At 43.6% G+C, this 18,242-nt stretch overlaps 1 protein-coding gene across 2 annotated transcripts in view; it reads left to right on the top strand.

Moving 5' to 3' along the window:
• Lyn (LYN proto-oncogene, Src family tyrosine kinase) overlaps positions 1 to 18,242 on the top strand; it is a 123,572-nt gene that overhangs the window by 45,545 nt on the left and 59,785 nt on the right. The window contains exons 2-4 of one of the 2 annotated variants that reach the window (XM_028894336.2): positions 12,819 to 12,892; positions 16,601 to 16,646; positions 17,353 to 17,458. In XM_028894336.2, the coding sequence (XP_028750169.1) occupies positions 12,824 to 12,892; positions 16,601 to 16,646; positions 17,353 to 17,458 (221 nt within the window). In that variant the 5' untranslated portion in view covers positions 12,819 to 12,823. Of the gene's footprint in view, positions 1 to 12,818; positions 12,956 to 16,600; positions 16,647 to 17,352; positions 17,459 to 18,242 lie in introns of both variants that reach the window. The other variant, XM_028894335.2, reaches the window with a different exon arrangement.

Here is an 18,242-nt window from a genome sequence, read left to right as displayed (position 1 = left end):
ACACATACTCATAGACATAGTGAAATTTTAAAAAGCAAATCTTAAAAAATAGACAAGAGCTTTTGAAAAATGGTTAAATTGCATTCTCAAGCTAGTAAAAGAACCACTACTCTCTGGTGTCTAATATGAAAGTGCCTAAGACTTACAGTTGGAGGAAAGCAAGCGTTGAACTGTCATCTTATAATCTGCAATTCTAAAATCTGATTTTCATTGAAATGAAGTGTGAGAGCTGGTCTGTATTTCTTTAGCCACTGACCAGCTGACTGGCAAATAGTTTCTGTATGTTATTTGAAATAGCCCCACAATAGCTGTATTTTATGCAAAACATTGTATAAACCCCCAGTAATTTTCTTAGAAATAATTTATCCCTAGAATTGCTAGCAGGCTAAGAAGGCCCTACATTCTAGAAGATTGCTGCTGCATTGGCCAACCTGAAGATGCCTTATTTGCCGCCTCCTGCCACGCACAGCAGTTCATTTTAAGCTGGAGAAACAAGAGTCCCGAGAAGAGTGGTTTCCTTTGTAACTGATCCTGGAGGCTGGATTTAGAAGTCTTATGCTCTCACCTTTATTCACTCACCCTCTCACGATCATCTCACTGTCCCTTCGGTCCTCCAGGAACATAACTTCAGACTATCTCAGCATCAGTAAGCTTTGCGTGCTCCTGCAAGCTGTCCATGTCAGAGCTAACACCATAGTCCCAGATCTGTGGCTGTGCTTGGTTCCTGTAAGACATCATAAAGGAAACACTTCAAACTCGATAGATTCCAGATAGATAGATTCCTAAAAAAACATAAACTTCAAAGGAGGCATTGAGTATATACATTCTTTGTCAATTGCAACATTTCAGAATTAAAAGGAAACAAAAATAAAGAGGAAACAAACCTGGGCATGGTGGTACAGGACTATAATCCCAGCACTTAGAAAGGAGAGTCCTGAGGTTCACAAGTTCAAGATCAGCCTGTAATGAGTGTCTCAAAGCCTCCTAATCCCCAAAATGCCAGATCTAGTGATACAGACCTGTAATATCAGTACTGACACACACAAAAATTAGCTCTCACCATACAGTGTAAGAGATAGTTTGTTCTAGTGCCAAATTTGAGTGGCCATGGCCAGGAATACAGATTTGAGCTGCCCCATATTCCAAATTCTAATGTGGAATTACCTTCATGAAGTTTTATAGTTTTGCAGAAGAAAAAAGTCATAAATTAAGGTAAATTTAAAATATACTGGTGGGTACATCAGAGAGGTGGTTAGAGCAAGATGTAGGAAGCTCTTCTATAGGCCCGAGATGCTATCTGATGGCATTCTTAGCTTTGGAGTTGGTGGAAACCCAGTGGTCTGCTAAGTTAATAAGTCCCAAAAGGCTTTTAATCTATTAATAAAAGGGTGCATAGTTCTGATACAGAGATGGGCAAAGAATGGCTGAGCCAGGGTCTAGAGCTAGTTGAAGATAATGTAGTCCTGGATACACTCTCTCCACATACCTGCATGACCAGCCTCTTCAGACACAGCTTCTTTTCTGGAGTTCTCATCAACACCAGCTACTCAGGAGAACTGCAAATTCAAAGCCAGCATTGGTTACAGAGTTCAAGGCTACCCAGGGCAACTTAGTGAGATACTATGTCAAAATAGTAAGTAAAAAGAGTGTAGAGGATGCAAGGTCCATGTGCTCAAAGACAGGCTTTTGTCTTCAGAAGAAACTGACACCTGTTTTCCATGTAGAAGGCTGGGAATGGACATGCTAATACCAGGTAATCTTTGCCGTTTTGTAAAGCCAGCCCTCATTGTATCCCCATCATCCTGAGCACTGTCTCTCAGTCAGTAGAACCCATCATTGTGCTTACTACAAACCCTTCCTCCCTAGGCCCAGACTCTGGAGCACTGCTTCTCTGTCAGAAAACTCATTCCTGTAGAAAAGGTTGCAGGTGCTCTGCTAGAGTGCACTTTACAGTGTAGCCACACCTAAAGCTCTGTTGTGATCATTGTCACGTGGAAACTTTTTTCCCAAAGTTTTGCTGTATTTAAATGTGTAAAAAATAAGCTGCTTGGTATCAGAATCCAGAAGTTTTGGCAGAGCACCAGCTAACTAAATCAAGCTGAACCCGAATTTCGTTCTTACCTCACTTGGGTCGTTTTCCTGCCAGCCGCGACACTTGCAGGGACCCCCATGAAAGAGGACTGAGATGAAGCTAGAGTTACAGTGCCTGCTTAGCATGCCTGAAGCCTTAAATTAAATCACTGGAACTACTAAAAACAAATAAACAAACTGGAAATAAGCTTCACTGAATCATATCTCATTTTGAGGTAGGGACATTTAAAATATATTTGATTTTTTTTTTTAGTTATGGGTATGTAGTTGGGTTTGTACACATGTGTGCAAGTGTCCTTGAGCACCAGAAGCCGTGCTGGAACCCTGGAGCTTCAGTGACAGGTGGTTGTGAGTTGTCTAACACAGGTGTTGGGAACTGAACTTGGGTCCCCTACATGAGCTCAAGCACTCTTAACTGCTGAGCCATTTCTCCATCCCCCTGAGGTGGGGGCATTTTTAAGGTTGATTTTTCTTTTTGAAAGTTCTATACAAAGAAGCTCACTATTTTAAAGCATCAGATTCTTGGGGCTGGAGAAATGGCTCAGCCACTGAGAGAGGTTCCCAGCACCGATGATGGACGTATGACGACTCCCTGTAACCCCAGCATGCAGGTATCCAGTTATTCCTTCTTTTGAACTCTGAAGGCACCTACACTCACATGCATATAACCCACACACAGACACGCACGTATACACATATGTAAAACTAGGAATAGCATGACCTTTAAAGGCTCCAGTTCAGGAGATTTTAGTACATTTCCACAGTGCAGGCCAACACCACTGCTTGGTTCTGGAACCCATTGCGTCTCTGTGTGCCTCTCTTGAGGAACGTGCACACTGCAGCTCAGCAGCAGGAGGAAACCACGTTTTGTGAGTGTGTTCCTTCCTCGGCCCTCTGAATAGCAGCCAGTAGGGAAAATGTCTTAATCTGTCAGCAGAGTCTCTTTCACTGGAACTAACCTGTTTAGTTGGAGTCACATGGCTCCAACTCTTCAGCAGGGCAGCCTGTTCCTTCAGGTTTCTCCTCACTGCCTGTCAGTCTGGCATCTGTGAGGGTCATGCTCACACTGTTCTCGGGAAGAAGCCACAGATCCCTCCATGTTCTGTGATCTTACTGAGTTGGTCTTGGGCACCGAGTGGCTGTTGAGACTTTACTGGGCACTGCTGATTTGGGGGAAGTTATATGGATACTGAGGACCTGTGGATCTCCTGAAACCCTTTCACAGGCTCAGTGAGGAGGGGCTGTACATGGACTCTGAGTCTTTGGTCTTGACACCCACTCCACACCAAGAAGGAAGAAGTGGTCGCCACTTCAGACTGGGTTACCTCTCTTCTGTGTCTAGGATATACACCCAGTATATATCAGCTATTCTTAAAGCAAATACCTACCTCATGACCCCTTTCCCAACTAACCACTAATAGAAACAGTGTATGGCATAATCATGTAATTCTAGTACTTGAGAAGTTAAGGGAGAAGAATTGAAAATTTGAGGCCAGCCTGGTTAAACAGTGAAATGTTGCCTCAGAAGAACTAAATAAAACCAAGTAATAGCAGGTGTGGGCTGGGTGTGAATGCGGACTCTATCCCAACCCATCCGCCCTTTCCTCTGCTCCTTCACTTTCTTTCTGTCTTCCTGTAAGTTCTGTCTGCCTCTCTTGTGACCCTCAGGCATCTTACCATAAAGGCAACACTTGAACCACAATGGCTCAACACCCCCCCCCACCCCGCCACCACCCCCTACCCCGCCCAGCCCAATTCCCACTCTCCCTTTCACCTGTGACACTTAAACCCTAGGGAGGGCCTGATGTTGAAACTGGACAAGCAGAAACCCAGACAGCTATCTGGAGGAACTCTAGGTCTGAAGGAGGAGCCTCCTCTTTCTCTCTTCATTTCCTGTCTCATGGAAGCTAGAAGGCAGTTAAGAAAGGGAACTGGAGACTGTCCAGGGGCTCCCCTTCCGGAGTCTGTGGAAGGCCCTCAGGAGACACAAATATTCTTAGTGTCCAGATCACACCCCCATCAGCACAGTGATCTCGGCAGCTGCTCCACAGCACCAACTCACCCATCGAGACCACATGTAAGGTCACCAGCTTGGCCACCTTGTCAGCCCTGGTTTTCTGGGATATGGATGAAAAGACAATTTGAAAACAATTACTGAGATACGTAGAGAGTCTGGCCACACCCCTTTCGGCTCTGTCTGTTTCACATGGGGTTTAGGAACAGTCTGTTTTGGGATTGTTCTGGTGGCCCTCTCTTCATTTCTGAAATGGAAGAAAGGGAGGGGAGCAGGGGGAGGAGGGTGATTGAATCCTATCAGTGGCTTCTGAACCAACTTGAACCTGACTTCTGAAGGTTGAGAGCTCCTCTTGGGTTTCCCCTCTCTCCCGCCTCCATTCCTATGGGGAACTCCGGAGGTGAAGCCTGTCCACAAAGGCAGTGGAGCCGGGGTAGGCTTAAAAATGAGTGCAGCTTGGAAGCCAGATGGGCCAAAGTTCTGAGGCATTGGGTGACCAGGGATGGGTCCTTTGGGGCTAGAGTGATCATCCCCTTTCTCTCCCATACCCAAGTGCCCTGTTTCCTCCTCTCTGTTTGCCTTAGCAAGCACTTGCAATATTGCAAGATTGAGTAAGAGGAGGTCCGACCTCAGGGCTCCCAAGAAGCCTTTGGGTGAGAGTTGGCCTCAGCCTCATGCCCCTCTGGCCTTAGCCAGTGCAAAGCTTGCAGGTCTGTGCCACTACAGCTAACTATATAATTTATATCACACTACTTTATAATGGCATGATATTTAAATCATCAAGGTCAAATCCTCATGGCTTTGTCTTTAAATTTTAAGATCTAGGGTTTTATGGACCATTCATAAAATTATATTCTGTTACAATATTCAAGGCTGCAGAATGGAATAGACTAGAATACAGTAATAGAACTAGAAGGCTAGAAGGATCTAGAACGGTCAGAGTCTTCTCTCCCTCTTTCTTCCTCCCTCCCTTCTGTTAGAATTCTGCTCTTACTCCAGCTACACATTCACAGTTCAGGGTCTTGTGTCTTACATCATCAGTGTATGTTGGCGACTACATACATGCACAGTGTGGTCATGCAATCAGCGCATGCGTGGTGTAGATCCATACCGGGAGCCCTTAAAAAGTCGAATGCAGACCCCACCCCACCCCCTCTCTCTGCTCTGCTCCCTCTACCCCACCCCACCATCTTTCTCTCTCTTTCCTCCCCAGGCCTGGTCCTTTTGTCCCTCCTCCCCTTCCTCCTAATACAGCTCTCCGCTACTAAGTAACCGGTTCTGTCGTGACCGTGACCTTTCTGCCAGTAACCAGCACCACAACCACCGCCCGGCTGCTTATTCTTTCACCTTTTCCCCTCAGCGTTTCCTTCTGTATTCCAGACTGGCCTCAAAGTCATGGAAATCCTTCTGCCTCAGCAATCGCAAGTGCTAGGATTATGAGCATGAGCTAACATGTGATGACTAAAAGTCAGATTCCTTGGGGAGAAACTGGAATATCAGTTCCTATTTTGGTTCTAAGTTCTGCTAATTTGATCAATGGGTAATTACAACAACAACAAAAAGAGCCTTTATGTAGCTGACACAAAATGAATAGATGTAGCATAGAAATGTCATTTTGCCCAAATTTAGTGATAGTTATTGGTTTCTGTTTATAATATGAATAAAGTTGCTGTGAACATCCTGAGGTCCTATAGGATTGCCGATGAAGAGATCCCGGAAGCAGTGACCAGGGAGTCCAGGTGCAGAGTGGCTTTCTTATCCTGCAGGCAGCAATCATTAGACCTTGTTACAGATAGAGCCGAAGAAGCAGGCTGGGAACAAGGAGTTGCAGTCTGATGTTCTAGAACATGTTCTTTGGTTTAAAAAAAAAATCATTCATTTACTATTGTAAGTTCCTTAAATGTGGACTACCCATACAAATGAATACTTGTTCTCATGAAAGAAACTTCTAGAAAGAGAAGTCATCAGCCTCCCAGTTCTTAGGTGTTGCTGTATGCTTCTGGGTGAGCAAAAGGTTGCCTGTTTGCATCTCTAGACCACAGAGTTGAGCTTTTACAGTGATCCAGACTTGTCTTTATTGATATGCCAAACCCTGAAGGATAATGATATTTGTTTACTTATTTATTTATTTTGGTTTTTTGAGACGGTATCTCTGTTTAACAACCCTGGCTATCCTAGAACTTGCTCAGTAGACCAGGTTGGCTTTGAACTCAGAGATCCTGATAATGATTTTTTAAATGCACACTTTATTTTTTAAAATGTTCATAGTATCTTTTATTTATTGACAATTTCATACAGTGTAACTTGATTCTATCCACCCCAATTCCTCCCTCTTACTTTCTGCAGACACCCCTAACACGTCCTCCCCATACCTCCATAACCTCTCCTTTCTTTTATAACCCACTGAGTTTAGTTAGCTTTGTGAAATATTGATGGATCTTGTTGACTCAACTCAATCTTACGCAGGTGACCAAAGCTGCTATGAGTCTGTGAGTAAAACATCTGTGCCATGTCCACACAGCCTCTCCAGCATCCTCTCCATCCTAGGGATGTCCACACAGCTTCTCCAGCATCCTCTCCATCCTAGGGATGTCCACACAACCTCTCCCTGCATCCTCTCCATCCTTGGGCTCCTCAGGCGCTTACTTTCTTCCCACCCCCAACTTCCATGGTGTTCTCTGAGCTTTGGAGGAGATGATAGATGCCACATTTAGGGCAGAAGTCACTCATCCATCACTCAATCTTAACACTTTGACTAGTTATGAGTCTCAGCATTATCTGCTATACACTGCAAAGAGAAGCTTATCTGGCCAAGATTGAGAATAGCACTAAGCCATGAGTATAAATGTAAATATTTTCAAGACAGTTTGAAAACATTCAGTTAGCAAAACAGTAGGAGTATGTTCCCTCACTTGGGCCTATGAACTCCTGAGATACGGACTTTTAACCATGTTTATAGCAGTAGGCAGAATTCTTTCCTGTGGAGCAGGCTTTAGATCCAGTCAGAAAGATGTTGGTTACCTCATAACCTACATTCCACTTGTGGGCACTTCTGGCAGATTGGTAGTATAGTATTCAGGGTTCACTCTGGGTAATCCAGTGATGTTTCTCCTCTCTCAAAGATCTACATAGCTATGTCTGGCACCGTGAGAACGTAACCAGGATAGAGAAAGTTTTCAGGTCAATTCAAGCTTTATTTCTCTATGTCTTGTATCTAAAGTGGGTGATGTTTCAGCAGTGGGGTTTTCCACATAGCAATGGTCGGCATCCAAGAACAGTGACAATAGCCCATGTTGTTTGGGGGGCTCTTGGGGCCTTCCTGACTAATAATTCATAGGCAGGCATCTCATGCTTGGCACTAAGATTTTTAGTAATTCATTGTAGATGGGTTTTTCTTTGGGCCACCAACTCACAAATAATGACAGGAGGAATTATTAATTATGAAAGCTCAACTTTAGCTTAGGCTTGTCCCACTAGCTCTTATAATTTAAATTAACCTGTTTGTTTTTATCTACATCCTGTAGGGTGGCTTGGTTAGTGTAGTAGCTCATGCAGCATGTGTCCTCTATTTGTACTGTATGTCCCACTGGCATATCCCACATGTGCCTGGATTCATCTCCTCCTTCCTCTCTCTCTGCCCAGAAGTCCCACCTATACCCCCTGCCTACCTATTGGCCGTTCAGCTTTTTATTACAACAATCACAGCAATACATTTCACACAGTGTACAAATATTCCACAACAATTCAAGTCTCCTGGAGAAGCACTGTCCATCCATATTGAATATCTGTATTCAGCCCCACCAAAAAAAACTGTTTTTATTACATTTTTGAGGTGATGTGTGTTCACATGCCAAAGCATACATAAGAGGTTCTTTTACTATGTAGGTCCCAGGGATGAAACTCAGGCTGTCAGACTTTGGGCAGGCACTTTTACCTTCTAGCCCTCTTTATTTTATTTTTATATTTTAAAATTAACATTACAAAGTAATGATTTTCCATAAGAGTTCTTTTACACTCTCAATTTTAGTTAACACTCCCATTCCCCTCCTCCTGGACAATAATTACTTTTAATAATAAAGTAAATAAATGTCTTTATTTACTACTAGAAATGCTATGATACAGATTTGAGTATGGTAGCACATTCCTGAAATCCCAGCACTGGGGAACCTTAGGCAGGAGGATTACAAGTTCAAGGCCAGCCTTGGCTACATAGAAGTAGTATGAAGAGAAAAGGAAAGATGTATAATACTAAGAAGAAACAATGCACACAGTATCGTCCATGGCATTTCACTAAGGCCATTGAATATATAATTAGAATTCTTAACAGGAGCACACACTGTCCCTGAAGAAGGATGGCCCCTTTCCTCTCCCCTGGTGATTTATACTGTCCCTGAAGTAAACCCAGAGTGAGCACAGCTCAGCTGTGCTAGGTAAGTCACCAATGGCATAAGCACATTGCTCTCACCTCTTTCCCTTGGTCCTGACTCTGATCTCATTGTATTATTAATCTTATTACTGGTTCTTGTGGTGAATCATTTTATAGCATCTTAAGAGGCAGCCTATGAAGATGATCTATTTTAGGGGTGTTAATAAAATATGTACTTCCAAGCAGCTATTATGTGGGGAAATGGTAAGCGCATGGGCTGTGGCATTAGCCTGACACCAGCCTAGGTGGTGTGGAAGGGAGGCCCGGCTGATCCACTCACCAGCTGCAGTTTTGAACTTATCTAACTTCTCCCGGCCCCAGTTCTGTCCTCTATGAAGTGAGCATCAGGATGCGGTGGACAGTGAGTTTCTTCAGGGATTAAACAAGAAGGTCAGCACATTATATGTTTAATAAAAGATGTCCTTTGGGAATGTGGAACAACACCTCGAGTTTTTGATAGGAATAGACTGCATTTAGGGGTTTTCTGGTTCTTCCATGCAGTATGAAGAGCTGCAGGACCTGGTTGGGTTTGTGTACAAGAACCCACAACTGAGCTCCGTGCTTGAAGCTCAGCCTGAGTGATGTGGTGTGCTACTGCTCTCCATGGTATATTCACTTTCTGTCTATCACACAGAACAAACATTTGGCTCTGGGTTAACTGCGGTGATGGTGAGGGGGGAAAACAAATAATAATCGGTGGAAGCACAGGTCTAGATTGACATCCTGCCCTGTCCACCTGCTACTTTACACTTGTCCCCCTCAGCCATCAGCACCTCTTCTGCACACGAAGGGCCTGGAGGATGGGCCCTTCCAGCCCAACTAAATGTTTCCCATAAAGTTAGTCCTCCTTATCTCTGCGCCCGTCCACTTAGAGAATTTCCGTGGCTCCCTGCTGAAACGAAGGTGGCACTTCTTGACATGCTATAACGTGTACCAACAAGCATTCGCAATCACATATACCTATGTGTACACAGGCGCCAACATGCCACATGTTTTATATATATATGTAACATTAATGAATTTTGTATTGTATCTTTTTTTTAACTTGGTTTTTTGAGACAGGGTTTCCCTGTGTAGCCCAGGCTGTCCTGGAATTCTGTAGATCAGGCTGGCCTCAAATTCACAGAGATCTACCTGGTTTTGCCTCCCAAGTGCTGGGATTAAAGGCGTGTGCCACCACCTGGCAAAAAATTAGTGAATTTTGTATATCTTTTCATAGTATCCACTTAAGTTTTTCAACAAACTTACCTTTTGAAATTTTCAAATCTGTAGGGAAAGGTGAAAAGATATGTCCTTTGCCCAGAGTCACTAATTTTCATGTATTTAGACATGTTGTCTCTCCTCCACCTCCTCTCACTGTGGCGGAAGTTTTGGGAGTTGCAAAGACTTGCACCCTCACTCCCACACACCCCCATCCTGCATTTCCAAGGCGCCTTTACCAAGTCTATAAAACATTTTCTTGTATCATACTGGGGATGCCTCACATCTCCCCGCCTGTCCTGGCTGTGGTCCTGTGTCCCCCACTCCACATCTTGATCCTGTGTCCCATCTCCCCAACTGTCCTGGCTGTGGCCCTGCGTCACCCACTCCACTTCTTGGTCCTGTGTCATTCAGTCCCCTGCAGTGCTGTGGATGGAACCTTGGCCCTCATGGGTACACTGAGCTGTACCTCACCCCCTAGTCTCTTTTAATATGGAACCTATAAAAGTTCCAGGCCAGTCATTTTTAGAACAGGGCACATTCTAGACTTTTCTAGTTTTTTCTGTCTTCCCACCTCCCATATTTCCTACAAATTACTAAGTTAGTTCTACTCGAGTGACTTTTCTTTTTAAAAACAAAATAATTAATGGGTTTTTTTGTTGTTGTTGTTTGTTTGTTTTTGAGATGGGGTCTCACAGTGTAGCTCAGACTGGCCTTGAACTGTATCTTACAACCTCAGCCTTTGAGCTCTGAGCTCACAGATGACCATCCCTGGTTCCAAACTTCAGTTTTGGAAAGGACCACTCTAGAGGCTCCTACCACCCAATGCTGTCTCATGAAACTGGAGCCTGAGATGGGTTGTACCGTGTCGCCTGCCTTCACCTCTGATATTTTCATCAGAACGACTCACGTGAGTCTGTTGTCAGCACAAAGCTTGGTGTCTGAAGTGATACACCTATACCCTCTCTCACTGATAGGCTGAGCTGGGCATGGCCAGCCAGGCAGGTCAAAGTGAGTTTGAGGCCAGCCTGGAGGACAGAGCAAGTTCCTGGTCACCTGGGGTACAGACTGAGACCCTGTCAAACATTTAAAAATGAAAAGGAGGAGGAGCAGGAGGAAGAAGAGGAGGAGGGGGAAGGGAGGGGGGCTGGAGCAGCAGTGCTGTTTTAGGTGTTGGGGCAGTATGGCAGAGCGGTACTGTGGACAAACAGGATGCTCAGCTCCTGCTGGGAGCCCAGACATTGCCCTCTCTCTGGAGCTTCTCTGTGCTCACGGGCCTGGATTCCAGGGTTTTCTGTCACTGTGTTTCTTCATGTATAAAGTGCCATCATAAGGGATGGTCAGTTGGACAGCAGTTTTGGGAATGGGTGAAGAATGGATTGGGGAACAAACTTATGCTTATTTACAGATCAACTCCAAAACCCATCTCCATTTTAGAAACTCAGGCTGTGAAAAGAAGAAGAAAGTCTGTTGTGAAGCAAAGTGCTTGCTTCCCCTTTATTCTGGGAACTACTGCTTGCCACTTCACTAGTTTCAGAAAAGGAGTGGCTGGCCTTCAGAGACCTCACACCCTGCCTGGTCCCCAGAGCTTGTCAAAGCTGTGGGAGGAGGGCAGTGTGCAGAGCTGTACTGGTTCCGTTCCTGCTGCCTGCCACTTAACAAGCCAGTGGAGAGAGCCAGGAATTGAATCTTAAAGCCACACTTTATTCAGTGAGCTGGTGATCTGAGAAGACAGTGGGTTCATTAAAATCCTGGAAAATCTCTTCTGTCTCATCTCCAGCCAGCAGATTAGGGAAGAGGGGGCGGCATTGGGAGATACAAAGGTGGTCAGTCACCCAGAGCTCAATCCTGCCTCACTGGTTGGGTTGGCAGCCAAGTTCCTGAGACTTTTGTGAAGCACCTGCCTCTTGTTTTCATCCCTGAACTCTTTCTTATTCTGTGGCTATTTGGGACCAGGTACCACTTGTTCCTTCTCTTCTTCTTCTTTTTGATTTTTGAAAAAAATTTTTTGAGATGATAACATAATTACTTTATTTCAGGCACTTCCTCAAAGACTGAGTCAACTTAGTTTCTACACCAGTCTTGGACTCCTTCTGGGGCAGTGGGGCTTGGGCTGAGGCCAGGGGTAACCCAGAGCAAACAAACATTTGTTCCGGCACTCACCCTCCGTTCTGTCTGTGGTCACGGCTGAGAGGTGTAGATGATGTCATTGTTCATTTACTACTGCCACCTTTCCTGACTTGCAAGCTCAGATATCTTGCTAGGAAGCCTCCCAGACTGGATCATCTGAATGATCCTTTCTCCCTTGCCTGTGTCTCCCTTATTTCCAGTCTTGACGAAGGCCACCACCAGCTTTGTAGGTTCCCAAGCCTTTTACAGTAGACCTGTGAACCACACCGACCTGTGATGTCTCTAGCCTTGATCTTCCCCTCACACTCTTCAGACAGGATGTTTCACTTGTCTTCAGGGAACACAAACTAAACTGATAGCTTTGTACCCACCGTGGTCTCTGTCTCCAGCCCTGACACCTGGCCTTTCCTGACTGCTTCTTCACTAAAGGATTCACTCTTCTTGCACTAGTTCTTGGGACCAAATTCTCTGGGGTCTCTATAGATGCATCTGAAAATCCTCCCTGGAACCCCTTTGCTAATTTTGCCACCAGATTTAAATCCGTCTCATCTCAACCTTCAAGAAGCTTCTTGGACCAGCTCCTTTTCTTCTTGCCTGAATTAGAAGTCCTGTCCACTATTAGGACTCATGTAGCCTGTGTCATAGACTCACTAGACCATACTGTGATGCCGATTCACATACCTTTGCCACAAAAATAGGAGCACCTTTATAGTAGGACTTATGTTGGGTTGGGGTAAAGGAGAGAAGCTCAGTAGTTTTAAGTAAATGAAGGAAGGAACAAATGAATAACCAAGATAACCTGTTTCCAAACAGCATCCACCTTTGATTATATTAATCAGTGTATAACAATGAATGAAAGTGTGTTCTTTTTGCTCTTCTTTAATATGAGATCTGAATGGCTTTACACCAGTTCTGGATTGACTGAAAAACAATGCCATTGCTTTTCTGTTCCAACAGGAAATATGGGATGTATAAAATCAAAAAGGAAAGACAGTCTGCATGACGATGGAGTAGATTTGAAGACTCAACCAGTACGTAACACTGACCGAACTATTTATGTGAGAGATCCAACGTCCAATAAACAGCAAAGGCCAGTAAGTAGAATAGTCTCAGGGGAGAGATTCCACAGCAGGATCAGAGCATGGCTGTGCAATTTAAACCCCAATCTTTGCATGCAAAAAATAATCATATTGATTACATAGACCCCATGTAAGTTTTATATGCTTTGTAACTTAATCCTTTGAAGAATGCATAGAGATTTTAGGGATAATCTAGCCACTTACTAGATGATAATCAGGTCTTTAGTTGTACTTTTAGTATGGAGAAATGCATTTTTCATACTACTAATGAAAGACCCAGCATATACCCAGGCCTGCATGACTCAGGGTAGGTAGTGAGATCACCTCAATGTTCTAGGGGCAAAAGAATTTGCTGGATTTAGACCAGAAGCTAAAACACATGCTAGTGTGTGTTTGGGGCACATTTTATCTATTTACATTTTATTCTATCTTGTCTTTTCTTCAACTAATTTAAAATACTACAATGACTGAGGTTGTTATGATTTGTGATAGTGGAGTAAAAAGTTAAGAAAAAGCATATCTAGTTCAGTCTCCAAACTTTACACAGCAGTACACATTAGAAACTTTATATGAGTGATGTGGCACCTGATACATTTGGAAAAGAAATGATGCCATATTGTAAGGACTCAGGGAACTAGGAACTTAGGATAGCTATAACTTTATACTTGTGTTACTTTGGAGCTTGTCCCCTGGTGTGTAGTCTCCCATTGGATGCCTGTAAACCACCATCACCACTCCATACCCCGGGTTTTATGAACTGTCTGAGATTAAAACAGAAAACAACTTATTCCAATTTAGCCCAAGTTGTTTTATTGACAATTTGGCCAGGTATGGTGGTGCATATCTGTAGTCGGATGTTTCTCCAGTCCTGCCCAGCCCTGTGGTCAAGACAAATCTCTCCCACCTGCATCACACAGCCTCTTGGCCCCAAGTAAACACACAGAGACTTATATTAATTATAACTGCTCAGCCATTAGCTCAGGCTTATTTCTGACTAGCTCTTACACTTAAATTAATCCATAACTCTTATCTATGTTTAGCCACATGGCTTGGTACCTTTTCTCAGTTCTGCCTTGTCATCTTGCTTCCTGAGTGTCTTGCTGGTGACTCGTGACTCTGCCTTTCTTCTTCCCAGAATTCTCCTAGTCTGCTTGCCCCGCCTGTACTTCCTGTCTGGATACTGGCCAATCAGTGTTTTATTAAACCAGTGTACAAGAGCATTATCCCACAGCATTTCCCCTTTATTGTTTAATTAAAAAGCAAGGTTTTAACATTAACATAGTACTGTCTCTTTAAAGACTTTTTTTAACTGTCTATTTTTTATATAATTGTATATATTCCTCTCTCTCTCTCTCTCTCTCTCTCTCTCTCTCTCTCTCTTTGTTTATTTTTGGTTTTTGTTTGGTTTTTGGTTTTTTGAGACAGAGTTTCTCTGTGTAGCTTTGGTGGCTGTCCTGGATCTTGGTCTGTAGACTAGGCTGGTCTTAAACTCACAGAGATCTTCCTGGTTCTGCCTCGTGAGTCCTGGGATTAAAGGTGTGCGCCACCACCAGCCAAGAGTTACTTTAAAAAAAAAAAAAAAAAGCTTTATTCATTTATGCAAAGATAGTAATAAATGTAACTAATAGAAAAGTAAAAGGCACTGGCATCATGGTAGTTTTCTTGTATACTTCAAAGTTCTCATTAAAAGTTCTGTTTATGCGCATGCCTTTAATCCCAGCACTTGGGAGACAGAGCCAGGCGGATCTCTGTGAATTCAAGGCCAGTCTGGACTACCAAGTGAGTTCCAGGAAAGGCGCAAAGCTACACAGAGAAACCCTGTCTAGGAAAACAAACAAACAAAAAAAAAAGTTTTTGTTTATTTCTCTTAGCAAATACTATAGTTTTGTGTGCTTTGAAATCCAAGGGCTGTTTTGTTTCATTTGTTTGTTTTGGTCTGTTTGTTTTGTTTACTTGTTCAGGTGTCTTTTATTTAGGAAAGCAAGGGGGACTAATAAAAAAATACTCATTGTAAAAAAGATTACAAGTAAGGTGGAAAGCAATAGTGAGTGTGTTTAAAATCTATTAGTTCCTTAACACTCACCAGAAAAAAATTTAGTTCAGGTTGTCTGTGGCCACAGATGTTCTCCATAAGTTGCTTAGTTTGGCCTCATAAGTAGAGCTCTCAGCCTTTGCCACATGTAAAAAATACGTGTACCCCATTGATTATACAGGGCTCTGAAAGGAGGTGAAGTGAACTGATATGAAGTCAACAACACTTGAGGAAAATCTACTCAAGAGAGATCTAGAATGGTGTTATGGGGCCACATGTATGAGTTTTGGTCTTAAAAAAGTGGTTAAAATGGGCTGGGTGCACTAGCATGACCTGCATTCCCCATTTCTAGAGGGATCCTTTAATCCTTTGGTGCACACATTTCAGGGCCAACCTAGGCAGCCAACAGTTTTGTATAAAAATGTGCTTTAATTCATCTCCTGGTATTTGCAGATCAGCTTGCTGATTTCAGAAATATTTAATTTCTCATTTAATTGCTTCTTCTAAATCATATCCAATAGACTATAATTCTTAATTATGCAAATCTAAATGGTTAAAACAGCAGCATAAGATTTCTTTAAGTCTTGAGTGTTAATATGGGCCCATGGCTTCCTGTGCCTTTGTCCTTCCCCTCAGTGAATTGGAGATGTTATGGGTTCACTCTCAGCAGAATTTATATGTCAGTATAAACATTTTGGTCCTGTTCCATGAACTGACTCTCGAGGAGAAGCAGAGGAGATGGTTTGAAGTTTAGGCCCTATCAGCACGAACTTAGAAGAGGTCATCACCCCCCAGCAGTGCTCTATGTGAATAGGTTTGGATTAGAAGGTACCTCACATGTCCTCTGTGCTACCAGGGTCTGCCCAGTGATGCACCCTGCTGCTGTCATAACTGGGAGTGACCCTGACCCCTATAGGGACAATGTCAGGGTCAGACAAGAAAGCCTCACTCTGTTGGGCTTGTGTTTGTCTGTTAGTGATAGACCTGATCAAATGTTTAAATAAGTTCAGGAAACATGGAGTTAGGCTGGTGACAACTTCTCAGTTATTAGGGTTCTGTTACTTCGATGTTTTGCTGTACTGGCCCTATCTACAGTTGGGTTTCCATGGCTGCTGTACCTCCAACCTTTAATTCTTTCAAGGCAGAAAGAGGCACATTTTACCAAGGCCCCACCCAACCAGTGAGCTCATGACATGCTTCTTTCCCTTAAGCATAGGGGGCTGTAAGTCTAGAAGCAGGTATCACGCTGGGCAAACTGCTACCTCAAACATTGGAGTTGTGTTAAAAACAAGAGAAAAAATCATGGTGGTTGGCATCTAGTCCCCATCTCCTGCAGCCATACCCACTTGATCTGTTGACATAGACTAAGGACTACACGTCCAGGAAAAGTCCTGAAAATGACTGTAGAGGTGGGACCTGCAGATGACAGCCCTGAGCACAGGAGCCTTGCTCTAAGCCCTGGTGTCAGTGACATCACCCTATAAGATTTCTGTTCAGCGCTTCTTCCCCGCTTAGTACCTGCAAATCTAAACCTCATTCGTGGCTGTTAGAAAAAATGATGGGCAACATGCATGTGAAAAGAAAAACCTGAACATGACTTGTTTTCCCTAACAAATACTCTTTCGTAGGTTCCAGAATCTCAACTTTTACCAGGACAGAGGTTTCAAACAAAAGGTATGTTTTCTTAACAATATAATTAATGTTTTGTTTGTTGTTGTAGGAAAATATATGTAATGTAAGTTTATCACACCTTTAGCCATTTTTTAAGTGTCGAGTTCAGAGGCAGGAAGTACATATTGCTGTGCAAGCCTCACCAGCATCCATCAGAGAAAGTTTTCATTATCACAAGTGGAATTCTATCATTAAACACTCATGGTTCTCCACTCCCTTCTGCTCCAGGCAGCCACCATTATGCTTTCTGTCCTATGGGTTTGATTGCACTAGATAGCACATGTGAACTGGAAATATACAGTCTTTGTCATTTTGTGCCTGGCTCATTTAACCTAACATAAGGTCTTCAAGGCTCATCTACAGTATATTGTGTTGACTCACAATACATTATATCAGGATTTCAATTCCTTCTAATTGACTATTATTCTATTTTGTACGTATATATCTTGTGTTGTTCATTCCACTGATGGATACTAAAGTGCCTTCTGCCTTTGGGGACCATGACAGTGCTGCCATGATCAGAGGTGCATCCTTTCCTAAACATAATTTTGAAATTACAGTAGGTTCCTGTGGGTTTGGTGTACACAATGTGCAGCTCGTGTTATTTGTACGCAGCTTCCTTCCCCAGCCTTTCTCTCCACTGCTTCCCTTCGTTTGTGTTTATGTTGATAGGTTTTGAAAGGGCTTTGTTTATATCTTTTCTTCTTAGATCCAGAAGAGCAAGGGGACATTGTGGTAGCCTTGTACCCTTATGATGGCATCCACCCAGATGACTTGTCCTTCAAGAAAGGAGAAAAGATGAAAGTCCTGGAAGAGTAAGTGTGCCCAGGCCCTGGTAGCACCTTGGCCATGACTCTTGCAGATTGCTCTTTTGCTTTGCTTAGGCAGCAGGGATAGAGCAGAAGGAATTTCCCTTCCCAGTGTGGCTGTGTGCACCTCTGTCGTTTTTTCCCAACAAGGACAGACATTAGTTTCTTTCTTTACCAATGTGCTACCTAAGAAGTTTGGCTCTGTGTGGCATGCTACTTAAAATGGCCACTGTGGAGTTTGGGAAATAGCTCAAACCTGAGTTAGTTCCCAGGACCCACCTTTAAAAAAGAAAAGGTGGGGTATGTTGGCACAGCCCTGAGGAGCTGGAGACAGGTGGATCCCTGAGGACTCTCTGGCAGCCGGTCTAGCATACTTGGCAAGTCCCAGGCTTCAGAGATGGTCTTTAAAAACAAGATAGGCAGCATCCAAAGAACGATAGATGAGGCCATCTTCTGGCATGTACACCCATGTACATCTGTGATGTATACCTGCAAACACAAGTGCATCAGCACATTCATGAACACACACGCACACACATGCACACACGGATATACACAGGCTTGAAAGGCCATTTTCATTTGTTATATTGCATAGATTTAGACAGGGCTCACGGGCCAGTTGGTGTGATTTCCAAGGGTTCGCCATAGTCATGCTGGAAAGCTCTGCTCAGCTGCAGCGTCTGCCCTGAAGCTGCTTGGATGGTTCGTCTCCCTGACCCTTGTATGTTGACTCACACATGTGACCCTGGTCAGGGCACAGGGCACAGGGCAGTGAGGAAAGAGAACAAGG

The sequence above is a fragment of the Peromyscus leucopus genome, chromosome 2, assembly GCF_004664715.2.
Source record: "Peromyscus leucopus breed LL Stock chromosome 2, UCI_PerLeu_2.1, whole genome shotgun sequence".
NCBI classification, from domain to species: Eukaryota; Metazoa; Chordata; class Mammalia; order Rodentia; family Cricetidae; genus Peromyscus; species Peromyscus leucopus.
This window is presented reverse-complemented; position numbering and strand designations above follow the sequence as displayed.